This window comes from Aquarana catesbeiana, linkage group LG03 (genome assembly GCF_042186555.1).
Source record: "Aquarana catesbeiana isolate 2022-GZ linkage group LG03, ASM4218655v1, whole genome shotgun sequence".
Lineage (NCBI taxonomy): Eukaryota > Metazoa > Chordata > Amphibia > Anura > Ranidae > Aquarana > Aquarana catesbeiana.
This window is the reverse complement of record NC_133326.1, coordinates 544,187,397-544,207,922: the sequence shown is the minus strand read 5'-3', so window position 1 is coordinate 544,207,922 and position 20,526 is coordinate 544,187,397. Positions and strand designations below refer to the sequence as shown.

The window sequence follows — 20,526 nt, the reverse complement described above, 5'->3', positions numbered from 1 at the left end:
TTCTGTCATCCTGGCCAAATCCTGTCTGTCAGGAGCTTGCATGCCACTTGTTTCACCATACAGTACCCCATGGCACTGAGCACCCTCACTGGCACCATTACTACCAATACCAAGTCACCCAATGCCATACCATGGCCAAATATAGAAATCTTTTTACCTTTTTTTTTGTTATCCCCCTTGCCATAGAGCATAAGGAAGGTGACAACACTTTTCAGATCCTGCAATTCTGGACTGCTAATTAGCAAATGAGTGATTTCTCTAGAATATATACTGCTATGTACCACTCAGCAACACTCTGCTATCATTTATAGAAGTGGAACTTGTCTGCATAAATCAATTTAGGAAACTAGACCTCCGTAGACTCCCATTTTTACTTGTTCTAAAATGACAGTGAACAGTCTAAGTGATCACTATGTTGTTGTATGTTATCCTTAACACTTCCTGTCGTCTTGCAGCTAAATGCATCGGTGAATAATTTCCAGAGGCGGTTTGTGAATGAAGTGCGCAGATGTGAGGGGATGGAGAGAATCCTGCGTGAGTATCCAACCACCTCACCATTGGGGATATCAGATAGTGCAAGTCTATTATCTGTGCAGACTGTGCTGGTACGCAGGGGCCCACCAAAGCAAAGAGGGCCCCAGCAATTACTTTACACACTTTTACTATATTCCAACAAAACTTTTTTTAAGATTTTCCCTCACTTTCTGTCTGTTGAAACCATTGCCACTGTGACATGAAAGTGAGAGGAAATAACGGAGCCCTGTATAGCGCTAGAGCCTTACAGCAATTATAATCTTTCACTATGCTATCTAACACTAAAGAAACAGGTTTAGGCTATACACCAAGTTCTCAAATTTTTAAAAAACTCCCCCAGCGTTTGTCCCTAAGCCCCTCAATACAGTCAGCAGTGTCAACCTCTCCTTTCCTCCCTACTTAGCTCCTCCAATGGTTGTAGCCTCCTGCAGAAAAGCCTCTCCCATGCTACCATGCTGCTGAGCAGGTCCTTCCTTTTATCTTTGTGTGGAAGCAGTAGTCTCTCTGCAGAGGTCCGCCAAGCCTATGGTCAGAGCTAGTGCTCTCCAATCATGAGCTTTGCTGATTGAGGGGCTATAGTTCTGATTCAGCAGGGGACATGTTGGAGCTTTGCAGGGAGGCCACTGCTTCCGTGCAGAGAAAAAAGGATCCTTGTCTGCATCATGCTGACAGGAGACAGGCTGTTCTACTCAAGCTGTAGCTGCTTTAAAAAGAATATGAATTGTAGGATTTAGGACACCTTTTATCCTGATGCGCCTGAATGTATTTAGATGATTTAAAAATGAGCATTTCATTGGGCTTTAAGTAGACTACAGTGTATTTCGCTCAATAGAAATCTCCCCATTTTGCTCATCCCTCATCTTTAATTAACTTGCAGGTTTCCTGGAGTGTGAAATGCAGAATGATAAGATTGTAATCCCAACACCAGAGAAGCCCCCACAGACCCCTCTGCCTCGAGAGATGATAGACCTGGAGGTAAGTGACACGGAGGCGAGGTAGGTGGGGGGTGTAGCGTTGTACGTCTCTTTGGGGTCTATCTCACTCTGGGGATGAAGGAGGGTCTTCGGAGGTATGAGGCACTAACCATCTCTGGACCCCCCCACACCAGACCGTTCTGGAGAAGCTGGAGGGGGAGCTGCAAGAGGTGAACCGAAACCAGCAAACCCTGAAACAGAACTTCCTGGAGCTGACAGAACTCAAACATCTCCTGAAGAAGACTCAGGATTTCTTTGAGGTAAGATTTCCAAGCATATTACTGATCCAATACGTGTGCCATGTAAAGCTGAGGTCCTGGGTTTAGTCCCTGGCAGGTCTGCAGTCTGCATGGTCTCTGTATGTTATCTCTGTGTTTGCTCCACTTCCTTTTACAGTGCAATAGCTGACTATAGATTGTGTGTGACCATGGTGGGGCATTCCAATCCTCTCTAGCAGAGACTGATGTGTCCTCTTTTATATACTTTGTTAAGTGCACAGGACTTGCTTGTTTCAGCAACTGTCAAGCTCACTGACAGTTAAGAGAGGAGGCTTGCTATGTTAGAGTTGTTAATGGAAGAGGGAAGTTTGGGCACACGGTTTACACAACACAGAGTCAGGTTTATTCAACAAACCAGAAGATGACCTTTAGAAGACAACGTGACTGAAGACATTGTTTTCAACAAACAGGCTTTGCACTAATTAAATGAAAAAAAAAAAAAAAAAAAGAAGAAGCGCTGCTCAATCAGTTGCTTATTGTTCCTTTGTCTATGGAGCAAATCTTTCAAGGTCCTGTTCTGGTGACAACTCTACAATCACTATCAGTCCTGGTGACAACAGTGATCAGGATAATCAGAGGGGCTGAATCTCCCCAGCGAAGACACAGACAGCAGTGCCTGGTTCACACCTATGCATTTTTTAGTTTGTTTTCAGTTTTGCAGAAACACACTACAGTCCATCTAACATGGTTTCCTATGGATGTAGTTCACATCTGTGCATTTTATGGAAAGGGCCAGGTACTTTTTTCTGGTTTTGGTTCCATAGACTTCAATGGATCAAATGTGTGTATTGAAAAACGCATAATGCACCTGCAAACTGCAACCTAGATAGGTGTGAATCGGGCCTAAAAACCTAGATACATGCATAAGAGGCGCAGGATCTCCTATTTTTTTATTATTTTTTATATATATTTTTAATTTCGTCTTTTAGCAGAGCATACAGAACTTTTATTATTATTATACGAGATTTATATAGCGCCAACAGTTTACGCAGCGCTTTACAATGTATAAGGGGGACAACACAATTACAGTACAGTTCAATACAAAAGGTACAGGAGGGCCCTGCTCGTAGAGCTTACATTCTAAAGGGAGGGGGTGGTGGTAAAAAAGGTAATAGCACTTATAGAACTTATGACAATGAGATACCTTCCTATTCAAAAGCACACCAACACCAGCAATGAAAGTGCATACAGATTTCCTATTTTTGACCCATTATATATACTCTATTTTAAACCAATATTCAGAATAACCGTTTTATTAGCTAAGCTGAGTTAATTTTGGTAAGGTTGCTCACATACACCAGAATACCCCCAACAAAAGGGGGATCCTGAAGGAAGTCCAAATTTGTAGAAAATAGTACTAACACTACACCAGGGATCAGAAAGTCCAGAAAAAGTTTTTTTTAAATAAATAATTGATGGAAAAAGAAAGCCAGTGCGTACTGGGGGTTCAGACACTCCGTCTCCATTAGGGTTTATGTATTATATGACCTCAGAACTGACTGGAGTCAATAGGATATTGAGCAAATTACGTAACTGTATGAATGGGGAGTGTTGGAAATGCATTGTTTTTCCTTTTCTATCAGTTATTTAACTAAAAAAAATTCTGGACTTTATGATGACTGGTAGGGTGCCCTGCCAAAAAAAAAAGTGCCAAATGTGGCAGTGGAGAGTGCAAATGAGCGGAGCTTCCCCTCCTGGGTGGAGCGGTGCTTTCAGTTGTCTCTAAAACATTTTTTTTCAAATATGTCCAGTTTTAAGCTTTTATTGTAAATTAAATTTTCTATCATTTTCTTTAACTTTAATTGTCCACCTTTGTACCCTCTCCAAAATTCATGTCCTTCTCAGGCTTCATTCACCCCAATGCAGCTGCGACGGTGCGCACACATTTTGCCTGGAAAAGGAATGCGCGTTTTTGTGCGTTGCGGTAACACATGAATTAACCTAGCCTATAAAACTGTGTCCAAAACTACCCTTGACATGCCATATATACAGGCGTAATGAAATACAAAATCACATGTTTTTATATGGCCCAAGATTTTATTGGATTTTGCTGCTGCTACTTTGTACCGAGGGGTGACGCTAACCCTACTGTAAACGTATTATTCTACTTATTGTATCACTTATTATTTCCTTATTATCCTTATTAAGAAAGGATAAATAGCATAAGAATTGTGGCTGAAATTGTATGTGTGGATCTACAAGCACAGAAGAAGTCATATCCAGAAGTAAAAAGCCCAAAATTAAACTTGTTTATTTTCTAAAATATCATGAAACATGCTGACGTGTTTTGGAGGACTAAGAACCCTTCACCGGCCCCTAAGGTCCTCTAAAATACTATTATTCCTTTGGCATTCCTAAACCTCGACATTCAAGTTCACGTCCTCCATGAGAGCTGCTTGAAATGTACCTAAATACTCAGAGACCTTGAGAAATCCCCAAAATAGCTTATCCAGAGCCACCACAGCATGAAAATTTAAACCGAGATATTGAAATGTAGCAAACAATAAGGGTCATTTTTAAGAAGCAGGGAAACTGATTAACAGATGGAAGAGTTGGACCCAACAGTTAATCCAACTGAGGAAAACCTGAACGCTGGCACTGCTGTTTGTAAAACATCCTTTAATACAAATTGAAAGTTTCCATGGCGCTCTACTTTACATTGTCATTCTCGACTATAATGTTCTTTGCAGGCAGAAGCCAATTTACCAGATGATTTCTTCAATGAAGACACCAGCAGCCTTTTGGAGCTCCGAACCATCCCTACCGCAGCTGCTGCTGGGAAACTTGGGTGAGTTTGGGTACCTGAGGGACCATGCTGGCTTCTACATCATTAGTTAGCATTTTCTGAAATACTGATCAGGCCCACCAACTTTACGAATGATGGGTAGTGGTTTCAAATTTATGAAGTGTTAATGCAGTCATAGATGATCAGTCACCCTTTATGGAGGCTGATAAGTCACAGCAAGGCAGGTTTTTAGTTGGGCTAGCCTGTTGTGATTTACCAGTTACGCTCCATGGGTGCATTTTAGCATGCAGAGTAAAGACGCTGTGTATTTCTGGTGCCTGGGATGTCCTGGAGTTGCATACAGCCACCCATAGACAGGAATGAGTGAAAGCAGCTAGCTATGCATGAAACCTTAGGTTACTTGCATATGGTATTGATGTTTGAACATCAGTATTCCTGGAAAAAATGTCTTGCCTTTATTTTGTTTTTGCACACATCTGTGCATGTATTTGTGCATACACACGTAAAATAAATTCTAGCTTTCAGAATGGAATTTAAACCTTTTCAAATGACAATTTTTTGTGCGTATATACTCGTAATTGCCCATGCGTGTACATGCACAAAATACTGACCGGTAACTCAGATTTCTGTAATTTTTTTTACTCATCTATGCGCAGCAAATGTTTACGCATCTTTGAAAAGGGCTGCATTTAGATCAGTACCAAAAAAATGTCTATGCTTCTGCACATGGCTAATGTCTGCGTTTAGCCAATACACCAACTCACACTGAGAAAATTCTTGCAACTAATGTTTTCACATTCGGTCATTATTCTACAAAAAGGTAAAATTCCTACAAGGATTATGACTTGCACACAATAATAAATTGTTAACAGGACTAGTCACTGACAGATAAATAATAATGGTAATTGGTCTTTTTATATTGTAATCAGCTGAAATAAATTGTTACAAACTCAGTTGTAATGTTTTTATCAGTATTTATTTACTAGACTGAAACCCCCCCCCCCACACACACACACACACACACACAAAAAAAATAGAAAGGAGAAAAATATAACAATTACTAAAAGAAAAACTTAAAAGAAAACTGTCCCTGTTATTAAATAAAAGACACACAAAAAAAAGGCAAGACATACAGTATGTAGCTGCCATTTTGTTAATGGGTGGTAAGATGTGTAGTTAAACCTGTCCCCCCTAATTTCTATAGGGCCAGTTCACACCAGAATACAGTGTGGGTAAGGCAATTTGCAGCCAATTCAAATGAATAAGCTGCAAAATAACACCCCACAGGAACTTGCAGGAATCGCACATGAATGAAGTCCATGTGCCTGTGCAATTCAGGTGTGATTCGGCCCTAAGGCTGGATTCACACCTATGCATTTTTAGTGCTTTTTGCATTTTGCAGATTTGCACTACAGAACGTGTTCCATTGTAAACCATGTTAAATGGACCGTAGTGCAAATCTGCAAAATGCAAAAAGCACTAAAAATGCATAGGTGTGAATCCAGCATAACTGTCAATATATTGCATTTATAGTGTATCTGAAGCCAAAAAAATTTTTTTTTTTGTTTTTGATAGAGAGAGTAATACAGTTTTTTATTTGCTGTTTTTTTGTACCTGCTAGGAAGATTCTCTTCCTTTATTTTTCCTGGTGACCATTGCTACCAGTATTGAAAGTGATGGGAAATAATTTTAGTGACAACTATTTAGAGCGGTTTGCAGGCGCTATTGCGCTAATAATAGCGCCTGCAAACCGACCCGAAAGTGCAGCTGCTTTAATTCCAGTGTGAAAGCCCCGAGGGGCTAGCTAGCAGGACGGGAAAAAAAGTCCTACTAGCAGCATCTTCGGAGTGGTGAAGGAGCGGAGTATATACCGCTCCTTCACCGCTCCTGCCCACTGAAATCAATGGGACGGCGTGGCTATACCGCCGGCAAAGCGCCTCTGCAGAGGTGCTTTGCGGTGGTATTTAACCCTTTCTCAGGCGCTAGTGGGGGGTAAAACCGCCCCGCTAGCGGCCGAATACCGATGGTAAAACGCCGCTAATAATAGCGGCGTTTTACCGCCGACGCCGCCCCCGCCCCAGTGTGAAAGGGCCCTTAGAGATGGCCATAGATGGAACGGTTCAGCCGACATTCGATCCATCTATGGGCAGGCTGATTGTACCCAATTCAATCCATCGATCGACTTGGGTACAATCAGCCTGTCAGGTTTTTAGCATGTGATTACTGCTCCTGGCCATAGCTAGTAGCGGTAATTGTATTCTGCCAGCCAAACCCCACCCCCCCCCCCTCGCAAGCAGAATACAATGGCACTGCAGGAGGGATTCCCCCATTAACAATGATTGTGTTGATGGGGGAATCTAGCGATTTTTTTTTTCCTCCCACCCGTGATAGAAGGAAAGGAAATCAATTTGTCTATGGCTTGCCTTAGAGGGGATTTACCTCACTTTGGAGAGCTTTCCTCTTACATCCTGTAGTGTCTATAGGACAGATAGTGAAAGACAACCTCCTCAATGGTACACAGATAGCAAACAAATTACTGAAAAAATGGCTTGAGATGGACACTATATTGTCAAAAGTATTAGGACACCTGCCTTTACATGAACTTTAACCACTTGCTGACCGGGCCATAGCCGAAAGACGGCTACAGCGCGGTCGGCTTATTCTGGGTGGATGTCCATGGGACGTGCTCCCAGAATGTTGCTCCCACGCGCCCCCTGGGGCCTGCACCCGGGAACATCCGTGACCGCCGGGTCACGCTGATAGCGGCCGTTTACCACGTGATCGTTCCGTCAAATGACGTAGCGATCAGTTGTAAACAAACCGGCGTCAAGTCATGACGCCGGTTCCTCCCTCCCCTCTCTGTACCGATCAGTACAGTGCGAGGGGAGAGAGGGAAAGATTGCAGCACCACTGTGGGCTGGATGTGTAGTGCCCACAGCGCTGCTCAGTGCCAATAATCTACAATACCCTGCAACACTGTGCAATACTCTGCCAATACCCTGCAATACTGTGCAATACTCTGCCAATACCCTGCAATACTGTGCAATACTCTGCCAATACCCTGCAATACTGTGCAATACTCTGCCAATACTCTGCAACACTGTGCAATACTCTGCCAATACCCTGCAATACTGTGCAATACTCTGCCAATACCCTGCAATACTGTGCAATACTCTGCCAATACCCTGCAATACTGTGCAATACTCTGCCAATACCCTGCAATACTGTGCAATACTCTGCCAATACTCTGCAACACTGTGCAATACTCTGCCAATACCCTGCAATACTGTGCAATACTCTGCCAATACCCTGCAATACTGTGCAATACTCTGCCAATACCCTGCAATACTGTGCAATACTCTGCCAATACCCTGCAATACTGTGCAATACTCTGCCAATACCCTGCAATACTGTGCAATACTCTGCCAATACCCTGCAATACTGTGCAATACTCTGCCAATACCCTGCAATACTGTGCAATACTCTGCCAATACCCTGCAATACTGTGCAATACTCTGCCAATACTCTGCAACACTGTGCAATACTGTGCAAAACTCTGCCAATACTCTGCAACACTGTGCAATACTGTGCAAAACTCTGCCAATACTCTGCCAATACTTGCCAATACTCTGTCAATACTTGCCAATACTCTGTCAATACTTGCCAATACTCTGCCAATACTCTGCCAATACTCGCCAATACTCTACAATAAATTTTAACAGAAACAAAGAATTTTTTTTTTTACCGAATTTTCAGTCTTTTTTGATTTATAGCGCAAAAAATAAAAAACCCAGAGGTGATTAAATACATTAAATAAAAAAATTTCATATGGGTACAGTGTTGCATGACTGAGTAATTGTCAATCAAAGTGTGAGAGCACCAAAAGCAGAAAATTGGTCTGGTTAGGAAGGGGGTTTAAGTGCCCAGTGGTCAAGTGGTTAATGACATTCCAGTCTTAGTCCATAGGGTTCGATATTGAGTTGGCCCACCCTTTGAAGCTTTAACGGCTTCAACTCTTCTGGGAAGGCTGTCCACAAGGTTTAGGAGTGTGTCTATGGGAATGTTTGACCATTCTTCCAGAAGAGCATTTGTGAGGTCAGGCACTGATGTGGACGAGAAGGCCTGGCTCGCAGTCTCTGCTCTAATTCATCCTAAAGCTGTTCTATCGGGTTGAGGTCAGAACTCTGTGCAGGAAAGTCCATTTCCTCCACCCCAAGTTCACTCATCAATGTCCTTATGGGCCTTGATTTGTGCACTAGTGTGTAGTTATGTTGGAACAGAAAGGGGCCAACCTCAAACTGTTCCCACAAAGTTGGGAGCATGAAATTGTCCAAAATGTCTTATTATGCTAACGTCTTAAGAGTTCCCTTCACTGGAACTAAGGGGCCAAGCCCAACCCTTGAAAACCTCCCCCATACCATAATCCTGCCTCCACCAAATGATTTGGACCAGTTCATAAAGCAAGGTCCATAAAGACATGGATGAGTGAGTTTGGGGTGGAGGAACTTGATTGGCCTGCACAGAGTCCTGACCTCAATCCGATAGAACACATTTGGGATGAATTAAAGCGGAGACTGCGAGTCAGGCCTTCTCGTCCACATCAGTGCCTGACCTCACAAATGCGCTTCTGGAAGAATGGTCAAACATTCCTTTAGACACACTCCTAAACCTTGTGGACAGCCTTCCCAGAAGAGTTGAAGCTGTTATAGCTGCAAAGGGTGGACCAACTCAATATTGAACCCTACGGACTAAGACTGGGATCCCATTCAAGTGCATGTCCTTGTAAAGGCAAGCTTCCCAATACTTTTGACAATATAGTGTACTTTAATCATCCTGGAGACCAAGACAAGAGTACTCCATTTCGAATAAGGATTTTTTTAGAATCCCCCTCAGCTCTAGTAATTGTCTGGCTGCTTTTCTCAGAAGTCTGCATTGAGCTTGCAGCCAAATTACAGGCATTCCCTGCAACAGTATTTTTATGGAGAAATAAACAGAATTTTGTTTTGCAAATTATATATATACAGTATTTCACAAAAGTGAGTACACCCCTCACGTTTTTGTAAATATTTTATTATATCTTTTTATGTGACAACACAAAAGAAATGACACTTTGCTACAATGTAAAGTAGTGAGTTTACAGCTTGTATAACAGTGTAAATTTGTTGTCCCCTCAAAACATCTCAACACACAGCCATTAATGTCTAAACTGCTGGCAACACAAGTGAGTACACCCCTAAGTGAAAATGTCCAAATTGGGCCCAAAGTGTCAATATTTTGTGTGGCCTCCATTATTTTCCAGCACTGCCTTAACCCTCTTGGACATGGTTTTCACCAGAGCTTCACAGGTTACCACTGGAGTCCTCTTCCACTCCTCCATGATGACATCACAGAGCTGGTGGATGTTAGAGATCTTGCGCCCCTCCATCTTCTGTTTGAGGATGCCCCACAGATGCTCAATAGGGTTTAGGTCTGGAGACATGCTTGGCCAGTCCATTACCTTTACCCTCAACTTCTTTAGCAAGGCAGTGGTCGGCTTGGGGGGTGTGTTTGGGGTCATTATCATGTTGGAATACTGCCCTGCGGCTTAGTCTCTGAAGGGAGGGAATTATGCTCTGCTTCTTTATGTCACAGTACATATTGACATTCATGGTTCCCTCAATGAACTGTAGCTCCCCAGTGCCGGCAGCACTCATGCAGCCCCAGACCATGACACTCCCACCACCATGCTTGACTGTAGGCAAGACACACTTGTCTTTGTACTCCACACCTGGTTGCCGCCACGTGCTCTTGACAAAATCTGAACCAAATAACTTTATCTTGGTCTCATCAGACCACAGGACATGGTTCCAGTAATCCGTGTCCTTAGTCTGCTTGTCTTCAGCAAACTGTTTGTGGGCTTTCTTGTGCATCATCTTTAGAAGAGGCTTCCTTCTGGGACGACAGCCATGCAGACCAATTTGATGCAGCGTGCGGCGTATGATCTGAGCACTGACTGGCTGACCCCCCACCTCTTCAACCCCTGCAGCAATGCTGGCAGCACTCATACGTCTATTTCCCAAAGACAACCTCTGGATATGACGCTGAGCAGGGGCTAACTCAACTTCTTTGGTCGACCATGAGGAGGCCTGTTCTGAGTGGAACCTGTCCTGTTAAACCTCTGTATGGTCTTGGCCACTGCGCTGCAGCTCATTTTCAGGGTCTTGGCAATCTTCTTATAGCCCAGGCTATATGTAGGACAACAATTCTTTTTTTTCAGATCCTCAGAGTGTTCTTTGCCATGAGGTGCCATGTTGAACTTTCGGTGACCAGTATGAGAGAGTGAGAGCGATAACACCAAATTTAACACACCTACTCCCTGTTCACACCTGAGACCTTGTAACACTAACAAGTCACATGACATCTGGGAGGGAAAATGGGTAATTGGGCCCAATTTGGACATTTTCCCTCCCGGTGTCATGTGACACCAGGGAGGGAAAATGGCTAATTGGGCCCAATTTGGACATTTTCACTTAGGGGTGTACTCACTTTTGTTGCCAGCGGTTTAGACATTAATAGCTGTGTGTTGAGTTATTTTGAGGGGACAGCAAATTTACACTGTTATACAAGCTGTACACTCACTACTTTACATTGTAGCAAAGTGTCATTTCTTCAGTGTTGTCATGTGATAAGATATAATAAAATATTTACAAAAATGTGAGGGGTGTACTCATTTTTGTGAGATACTGTGTGTGTGTATATATATATATATATATATATATATATATATCTGATCTTGACAAAAATTGTCTTCCTTGCTCTCAACAACAACACTGTTGTTGAGAGCAAGGAAAGCTGAGTTTGTAATATCACCTTTCTTTTCTCTGTCCTCAGTAAATAGTTCAAATTGTATCTATATAAGATAAAGGACAACTTTGTGTCCAGAAAGGTGACACCGCCAGGTGTGGGCCTCATGAATTCATCAATGGGGGATTAAAACGTTTCTTGGGGAATCCAATAGACAATCTCGGTGTGTGTTCCTTCTCTTGTCAATGGCTCTCTTGTCTCAGGTTCACCGCCGGGGTGATCGGCAGGGAGAGGATGGCCGCCTTTGAGAGACTGCTGTGGAGGGTCTGCAGGGGGAATATTTACCTGAAATATAGTGAGCTGGACACTACGCTGGAGGACCCGGTCACTGTAAGGAGCAGAATAATACTATACCTCACCTGTCCATTATTTGCCACTCTGGGCTCTCGCCTAAGGGCAGACATAAGTTACAAGTATGGAAATAAGTAATTTGCAGCTGAAGATTAATAATTTCACATGTAAAATGTTATCTATCATCTGAAACCACTGCTTGTAATTTTAATGGGTTTTATTGAGAGTATGGCCACCCAAGCACCTTTACCGTGTTACTGAACAATTGTAATGATCATATGACATCATCACAGTTCCAACTTCTGACTGATCACTTGGTAACATCACACTTGCTTTGACTACAGTAGCTCTGAGTGATCACATGGTACCATACCTTGCCATAATTCACTTCATTGGCTTTGAATGATCACATGACACCAGTGCACTCCCATCCTTTTCCACTTTTGTTATTAATGATCACATGATATCATTAAAGTAGCATTAAACCCTCAACATTTTTTAGCTTAATCCATTGAGCACAATAAAATAAACATTCCCCAGTATTTGGTAAAATTCTTACCCCAGTGCTTGCAGTTTACAACATTCATTGCTGCCGGATCCTGTTCTCTCAGTGCTGCTTTCCTGAACTTCTGGTCTTCACAGGAAAGAGTTATAACAGTGGACAGTGCAGTCTCCAGTCAGTCTGTTACCTGGAGAAAGGAGGGTGGAGGCCATCCTAGGCTATGGGGCTGATAATGACTGTGGCTGCTTCTTTAGCTCCTCTTCTGTATCATGAATCACATATTACAATTTTCTTTTTACACTTTTTCAGAAAGAAGAGGTGAAAAAAAATGTTTTCATCATCTTCTACCAGGGAGAGCAGCTCAAACAGAAAATAAAGAAGATTTGTGATGGGTAAGTGGTGACCCCCCCTTCCCCTCACCAGTGTTCAGAGCTCCACCTAGTGGTGGTTTTAACTATGGAAATAAGAAATGAGTGCACATTTGAGATGATAAATACGCTTGATGTAATTGTAGCCGTATTAGTGCACTTGCGACAGAGACAATTAAGTACTGAATACAAACCCAAAATTTTGTGTCGCTTCCCACCCGCATGCATATACAAAAATAGACAATAGATTTTAAATAGCAGAACCTTTTCCAGCATGACTCTGTGGGGACAGCAAGAGGAAGACGAAGGGATAAAGGCTTTGTTTGCTTGATTATCCCAAGTATACTAAACCTGATAAGGTGTCTCATTATATCATTTAGCCTTGGTTCACATCAGTGCAGCTTTGAAATCATGTTACTTCAGTGGGATTTCAAAGCCGCAGATCCGTGCGATTTGGACCTCCAATTTCATTGTGCCTTGCAAATTCATTTAAAATGGTATTAAACTCTCTTTTACCACTTATACCTACAGGTAAGCCTACAGTGCCTTGAAAAAGTATTCATACCCCTTGAAATTTTCCACATTTTGTCATGTTACAACCAAAAACGTAAATGTATTTTATTGGAATTTTATGTGATAGACCAACACAAATAGGCACATAATTGTGAAATGGAAGAAAAATGATAAATGGTTTTCAACATGTTTTACAAATATGTGAAAAGTGTGTAATACATTTGTATTCAGCCCCCCTGAGTCAATACTTTGTAGAACCACCTTTCACTGCAATTACAGCTGCAAGTCTTTTTGGGGATGTCTCTACCAGCTTTGCACATCTAGGGAGTGACATTTTTGCCCATTCTTCTTCGTAAAATAGCTCAAGCTCTGTCAAGTCTTGCCACAGATTCTCAATTGGATTTAGGTCTTGACTTTGACTGGGCCATTCTAACACATTAATATACTTTGCTCTAAAACATTCCATTGTAGCTCTGGCTGTATGTTTAGGGTCGTTGTCTGGCTGGAAGGTAAACCTTCACCCCAGTCTCAAGTCTTTTGCAGACTCTTCTAAGATTGCCCTGTATTTGGCTCCATCCATCTTCCCATCCCATCTGACCAGCTTCCCTGTCCCTGCTGAAGAAAAGAATCCCCACAACATGATGCTGCCACCACCATGTTTCACGGTGGCGATGGTGTGTTCAGGGTGATGTGTAGTGTTAGTTTTCCACCACACTTTTACTTTTAGACCAAAAAGTTCAATTTTGGTCTCATCTGACCAGAGCAACTTCTTCCACATGTTTGCTGTGTCCCCCTCATGGCTTCTTGCAAATGGGACTTCTTATAGCTTTCTTTCAACAATGGCTTTCTTCTTGCAACTCTTCCATAAAGGCCAGATTTGTGGAGTGCACGACTAATAGTTGTCCTGTGAACAGATTCTCCTCCCTGAGCTGTGGATCTCTGCAGCTCCTCCAGAGTTACCATGGGCCTCTTGGCTGCTTCTCTGCTTAATGCTCTCCTTGCCCGACCTGTCAGTTTAGGTGGACAGCCTTGTCCTGGTAAGTTTGCAGTTGTGCCATACTCTTTCAATTTTAGGATAATGGATTGAACAGTTCTTCATGAGACGTTCAAAGCTTGGGATATTTTTCCGTACAATGTTTTTTATTGAAATATAAAAAGGGAAAAACCCCAGATAATGAGTTCCCACGCAGGGGATATGTACAGAAACATAAGAAAAAGGTTTACATGAAAGCACATAATGAACATTTTTGAGTGCATTTTATCAACTGACATTGACCCGTCAGCCAGGGCCAGCGGTCAGTGCGCTATGCCCAAGCCGTAAGGCCCAGGGGCTAAGGCGGACAAAAGTGAGCGGAGTTATCCGCAAAACAGGGTAGGGGGAGACAAACAAGCATGAGAAGAGAGGAAAGAAGAGAGAAAAAAAAAAAAAGGAAGAAGGGAGAAAAAGGGGGAAAAAGAACACATGTACAACAACAGAGGGGGAAGGAGGAGGAGATATAAGAGTAGAACAGAGCTGCGGGCGAGAGGCCCAGAAAAAGAGGGGATGGGAGGAAAGCTTGGGATATTTTTAACCTATAACCTAACACTGCTTTAAACTTCTCCACAACTTTATCCCTGACCTGTCTGGTGTGTTCCTTGGCCTTCATGATGCTATTTGTTCCTTAAGGTTCTCTAACAAACCTCCGAGGGCTTCACAGAACAGCTGTATTTGCACTGAGATTAAATTACATACAGGTGGACCCTATTTACTAAATAGGTGACTTCTGAAGGCAATTGGTTTCACTAGATTTTAGTTGGGGGTATCAGAGCAAAGGGGGCTAAATACAAATGCACACTTCACTTTTCAGATATTTATTTGAAAAATATCTTGAAAACCATTTATCATTTTCTTTCCACTTCACAATTATGTGCCACTTTGTGCCACCCACCCACTTGTGACACTAGCAAATCAATATTTACTGTTGTCTTCTGGCTTCTCCTCCCGGATCGGGTTGGCCAGGAGCAGAAGCTAAGGAAGCCGCTGAGGGACTGAGTGTGGGGGGACTGTGGAGGACTGAGTGCGGGGGGACTGTGGAGGACTGAGTGCGGGGGGACTGTGGAGGACTGAGTGCGGGGGGACTGTGGAGGACTGAGTGCGGGGGGACTGTGGAGGGCTGAGTGAGGGGGGACCGCAGAGGACTGAGTGCGGGGGGACTGTGAAGGACTGAGTGAGGGGGGACTGTGGAGGACTGAGTGCGGGGGGACTGTGGAGGACTGAGTGCGGGGGGACTGTGGAGGACTGAGTGAGGGGGGACTGTGGAGGACTGAGTGCGGGGGGACTGTGGAGGACTGAGTGCGGGGGGACTGTGGAGGGCTGAGTGCGGGGGGACTGTGGAGGACTGAGTGCGGGGGGACTGTGGAGGGCTGAGTGAGGGGGGACTGTGGAGGACTGAGTGCGGGGGGACTGTGGAGGACTGAGTGCGGGGGGACTGTGGAGGACTGAGTGAGGGGGGACTGTGGAGGACTGAGTGCGGGGGGACTGTGGAGGACTGAGTGCGGGGGGACTGTGGAGGACTGAGTGAGGGGGGACTGTGGAGGACTGAGTGCGGGGGGACTGTGGAGGACTGAGTGAGGGGGGACTGTGGAGGACTGAGTGCGGGGGGACTGTGGAGGACTGAGTGCGGGGGGACTGTGGAGGACTGAGTGCGGGGGGACTGTGGAGGGCTGAGTGCGGGGGGACTGTGGAGGACTGAGTGCGGGGGGACTGTGGAGGACTGAGTGCGGGGGGACTGTGGAGGACTGAGTGCGGGGGGACTGTGGAGGACTGAGTGCGGGGGGACTGTGGAGGGCTGAGTGCGGACCTAGGGTGGTTTGTTTGCCACCCCCGTTTAGCACCAGCCGCCACTGAACATGAGTAACCAGCACAGAGCCCTAAAGTCAACCCTACTGAACATATTTTGGGGGCGTTGAAACACTGATTGTGAGACAGACTTTCTAAACCAACATCAGCCCTGGATCTCACAAATGGGCATACATTCTCACAGACAGAAGAAGGGTGGAGGCTGTTATAGCAGAAGCTAATCCATATTAATGGCTGTGGTTTTGGAATGGGATGTCCAATAAGATCATATAAGTGTGATGTTCAGGTGTCCGAAGACGTTTGGCCATATAGTATATTTTGGATGAACTGAGGCTGTGTGCTGTTACCATATCATAAACAATCTGCCAGTAATCTGTATCTGTCACAGAATACACTGCAGACGTCTGTAATGTAGCTTTCTGATATGTAACCAATGTATCTGTATGTGATCCTTCCCGATGTAATTTTCCTTTTCTGTACAGTTTCAAAGCCACAGTCTACCCTTGCCCAGAGACCGCCAGTGAGCGAAGAGACATGGCAGCTGATGTAAATACTAGGATTGAAGATTTAAATGCGGTAAGTGAGATCACACTTCTCTGAATGATGAGACTTGTTTCCATAGGTGTCCGCAGCCTTTTGCATTGGGGTGTGCACCCCAAATGTATTAAAACATGGACGGGTTTAGTAGGGCAGTGGATGGTGTCAGTAGGGCAGTGGACAGTGTCAGTCGTTTTTTATTTTTAAAATTATTATTTTTATTTATTATTTTAAAAAATATATATTTAGGAGCCCCTTTGCGGAGGGGGGGGGGTTGGTGAAATATCAGCAGGGGGAATTTGCGCCGCACAGGGTGAATAGGGTGTGCTCAGGCACACTCGGCACACCCCCTGCACACGTCTATGCTTGTTTCTATGTTTTTATGACTTATTACACAATCAACTGATACTATCTTTGACAAAAGAATTACGAAGTACTAAAGGTTTAACAACAAATGTCATATTTGTAGGACACACTATTAGCATTTAATGCAAATAAATATTTTCAGGAAAAAAACTATTAATATGCTACTTATTTATATTTTTTATAATGAAAGATTTTACTTCATATTTGATTTCTGTTGTGGGTTTAGATGTGTTTTGTGGTTATCTTCTCATCCCAGGATGTCAGTACATTGTCACTCCATCTCCCTGCAGGTTATCACCCAAACCGAATCTCATCGCCAGCGTGTCCTGCTGGAAGCAGCCCAGAATCTCAGCAAATGGACTGTTAAAGTGAAGAAAATGAAGGCAGTGTATCATGTACTAAACCTGTGCAACATTGACGTCACCCAGCAGTGTGTCATCGCTGAAATCTGGTGCCCTGTATCTGACAAAGAGCGCATCAAACGGTCATTGCACCTTGGCATGGTGAGTGTACATGGGTATATTTATTTATGTTAGATATAACTTATATCTGGCGTGCAGTGATGTCACTCCTCTCCTATAATGTATAATATAACTCTGCAGACCCTGATGTAAGGGTTGCTCTGAGAACCTTGATTATAGGGGAATGCTGGGAACTCAGATGTAAGTGGGGGCTCTGGTTAGCAGAGACCCCCTGATATCACAGTTCCCCTTTACACCAGAGTCTACAGCATTACTTCTTACATCATTACATCAGAGTTTCCTCCTGACATCAGAGTTCTCAGTTCTCAGTGTTTCCTCTTAAATTAGAGTCCCCAGAGTTCTCCATTACATCAGAGTCTGCAGAGTCGCCCCTTACAGTGTAAGGGAACTCTGCGAGTTCAGTTGTAAAGGGGAACTCTACAGGTTCAGATGTAAGGGGACACTCTGCAGCTTCAGCTGTAAAGGGGAACTCTACGGCTTCAGATGTAAGGGAAAACTCTGCAGATTCAGATGTAAGGGGAAACCCTACGCATTCAAATGTAAAGGGAAACTCTGTGGATTCAGATGTAAAAGGAAACTATGTGGATTCAGATGTAAAGGGAAACTATGTGGATTCAGATGTAAAGGCGAACTCTGCAGATTCAGATGTAAAGGCGAACTCTGCGGATTCAGATGTAAAAGGGGAACTCTTGTGATTAACCACTTGCCGACCGCCTAACGCACATATACGGCGGCAGAATGGCACGGGCAGGCAGAATCACGTACCCGTACGTGATCTGCCTCCTGCGGGCAGGGGGTCCGATCGGACCCCCCCCCGGTGCCAGCGGCGGTCGGCATTTGACTGGGAGCGTCGGGAGGCGAGGGGGAGACCATCCGATCGTGGCCCCCCCCTCGCGATCGCTCCCAGCCAATCGGAATCCTCCCCTGCCTGTGTGTAGTTTCACACAGGCAGAGGATGTGATGTCATCTCTCCTCGGCTCGGCAGTTTCCGTTCCAGCGCCGAGGAGAGAAGACATGTAAGTGCACAACACACACACACACACAGTAGAACATGCCAGGCATACTTTACACCCCCGATCCCCCCCCCGATCGCCCCCCGATCCCCCCCCAATCACCCCCCCCCCTGTCACAAACTGACACCAGCAGTATTTTTTTTTTTTTTTTTTTCTGATTACTGCATGGTGTCAGTTTGTGACAGTTACAGTGTTAGGGCAGTGAGTATTACCCCCCTTTAGGTCTAGGATACCCCCCTAACCCCCCCTAATAAAGTTTTAACCCCTTGATCACCCCCAGTCACCAGTGTCACTAAGCGATCATTTTTCTGATCGCTGTATTAGTGTCGCTGGTGACGCTAGTTAGGGAGGTAAATATTTAGGTTCGCCGTCAGCGTTTTATAGCGACAGGGACCCCCATATACTATCTAATAAATGTTTTAACCCCTTGATTGCCCCCTAGTTAACCCTTTCACCACTGATCACCGTATAACCGTTACGGGTGACGCTGGTTAGTTCGTTTATTTTTTATAGTGTCAGGGCACCCGCCGTTTATTACCGAATAAAGGTTTAGCCCCCTGATCGCCCGGCGGTGATATGCGTCGCCCCCAGGCAGCGTCAGATTAGCGCCAGTACCGCTAACACCCACGCACGCAGCATACGCCTCCCTTAGTGGTATAGCATCAGAACGGATCAATATCTGATCCGATCAGATCTATACTAGTGTCCCCAGCAGTTTAGGGTTCCCAAAAACGCAGTGTTAGCGGGATCAGCCCAGATACCCGCTAGCACCTGCGTTTTTCCCCTCTGCCCAGCCCACCCAAGTGCAGTATCGATCGATCACTGTCACTTACAAAACACTAAACGCATAACTGCAGCGTTCACAGAGTCAGGCCTGATCCCTGCGATCGCTAACAGTTTTCTTAGTAGCGTTTTGGTGAACTGGCAAGCACCAGCCCCAGGCAGCGTCAGGTTAGCGCCAGTACCGCTAACACCCACGCACGCAGCGTACACCTCCCTTAGTGGTATAGTATCTGAACGGATCAATATCTGATCCGATCAGATCTATACTAGCGTCCCCAGCAGTTTAGGGTTCCCAAACACGCAGTGTTAGCGGGATCAGCCCAGATACCTGCTAGCACCTGCGTTTTGCCCCTCCGCCCGGCCCAGCCCACCCAAGTGCAGTATCGATCGATCACTGTCACTTACAAAACACTAAACGCATAACTGCAGCGTTCGCAGAGTCAGGCCTGATCCCTGCGATCGCTAACAGTTTTTGGGTAGCGTTTTGGTGAACTGGCAAGCACCAGCCCCAGGCAGCGTCAGGTTAGCGCCAGTACCGCTAACACCCACGCACGCACCGTACACCTCCCTTAGTGGTATAGTATCTGATCGGATCAATATCTGATCTGATCAGATCTATACTAGCGTCCCCAGCAGTTTAGGGTTCCCACAAACGCAGTGTTAGCGGGATCAGCCCAGATACCTGCTAGCACCTGCGTTTTGCCCCTCCGCCCGGCCCAGCCCAGCCCACCCAAGTGCAGTATCGATCACTGTCACTTACAAAACACTAAACGCATAACTGCAGCGTTCGCAGAGTCAGGCCTCATCCCTGTGATCGCTAACAGTTTTTTTTGTAGCGTTTTGGTGAACTGGCAAGCACCAGCGGCCTAGTACACCCCGGTCGTAGTCAAACCAGCACTGCAGTAACACTTGGTGACGTGGCGAGTCCCATAAGTGCAGTTCAAGCTGGTGAGGTGGCAAGCACAAGTAGTGTCCCGCTGCCACCAAAAAGACAAACACAGGCCCGTCGTGCCCATAGTGCCCTTCCTGCTGCATTCGCCAATCCTAATTGGGAACCCACCGCTTCTGCAGCGCCCGTACTTCCCCCATTCACATCCCCAACCAAATGCAGTCGGCTGCATGAGAGGCATTTTCTTTATGTCCTCCCGAGTACCCCTACCCAACGAACCCCCCCAAAAAAGATGTTGTGTCTGCAGCAAGCGCGGATATAGGCGTGACACCCGCTATTATTGTCCCTCCTGTCCTGACAATCCTGGTCTTTGCATTGGTGAATGTTTTGAACGCTACCATTCATTAGTTGAGTATTAGCGTAGGGTACAGCATTGCACAGACTAGGCACACTTTCACAGGGTCTCCCAAGATGCCATCGCATTTTGAGAGACCCGAACCTGGAACCGGTTACAGTTATAAAAGTTAGTTACAAAAAAAAGTGTAAAAAAAAAAAAAAACACATACAA

The 20,526-nt window shown here is 44.8% G+C and overlaps 1 protein-coding gene across 2 annotated transcripts in view; it reads left to right on the top strand.

Moving 5' to 3' along the window:
- ATP6V0A4 (ATPase H+ transporting V0 subunit a4) overlaps positions 1 to 20,526 on the top strand; it is a 55,372-nt gene that overhangs the window by 3,122 nt on the left and 31,724 nt on the right. For both annotated transcript variants that reach the window (XM_073621475.1, XM_073621476.1), the window contains exons 3-10: positions 456 to 534; positions 1,412 to 1,509; positions 1,643 to 1,768; positions 4,477 to 4,574; positions 11,579 to 11,705; positions 12,478 to 12,560; positions 16,371 to 16,464; positions 17,082 to 17,294. In XM_073621475.1, coding sequence (XP_073477576.1) covers positions 456 to 534; positions 1,412 to 1,509; positions 1,643 to 1,768; positions 4,477 to 4,574; positions 11,579 to 11,705; positions 12,478 to 12,560; positions 16,371 to 16,464; positions 17,082 to 17,294 — 918 coding nt within the window. The remainder of the gene's footprint in view (positions 1 to 455; positions 535 to 1,411; positions 1,510 to 1,642; positions 1,769 to 4,476; positions 4,575 to 11,578; positions 11,706 to 12,477; positions 12,561 to 16,370; positions 16,465 to 17,081; positions 17,295 to 20,526) is intronic.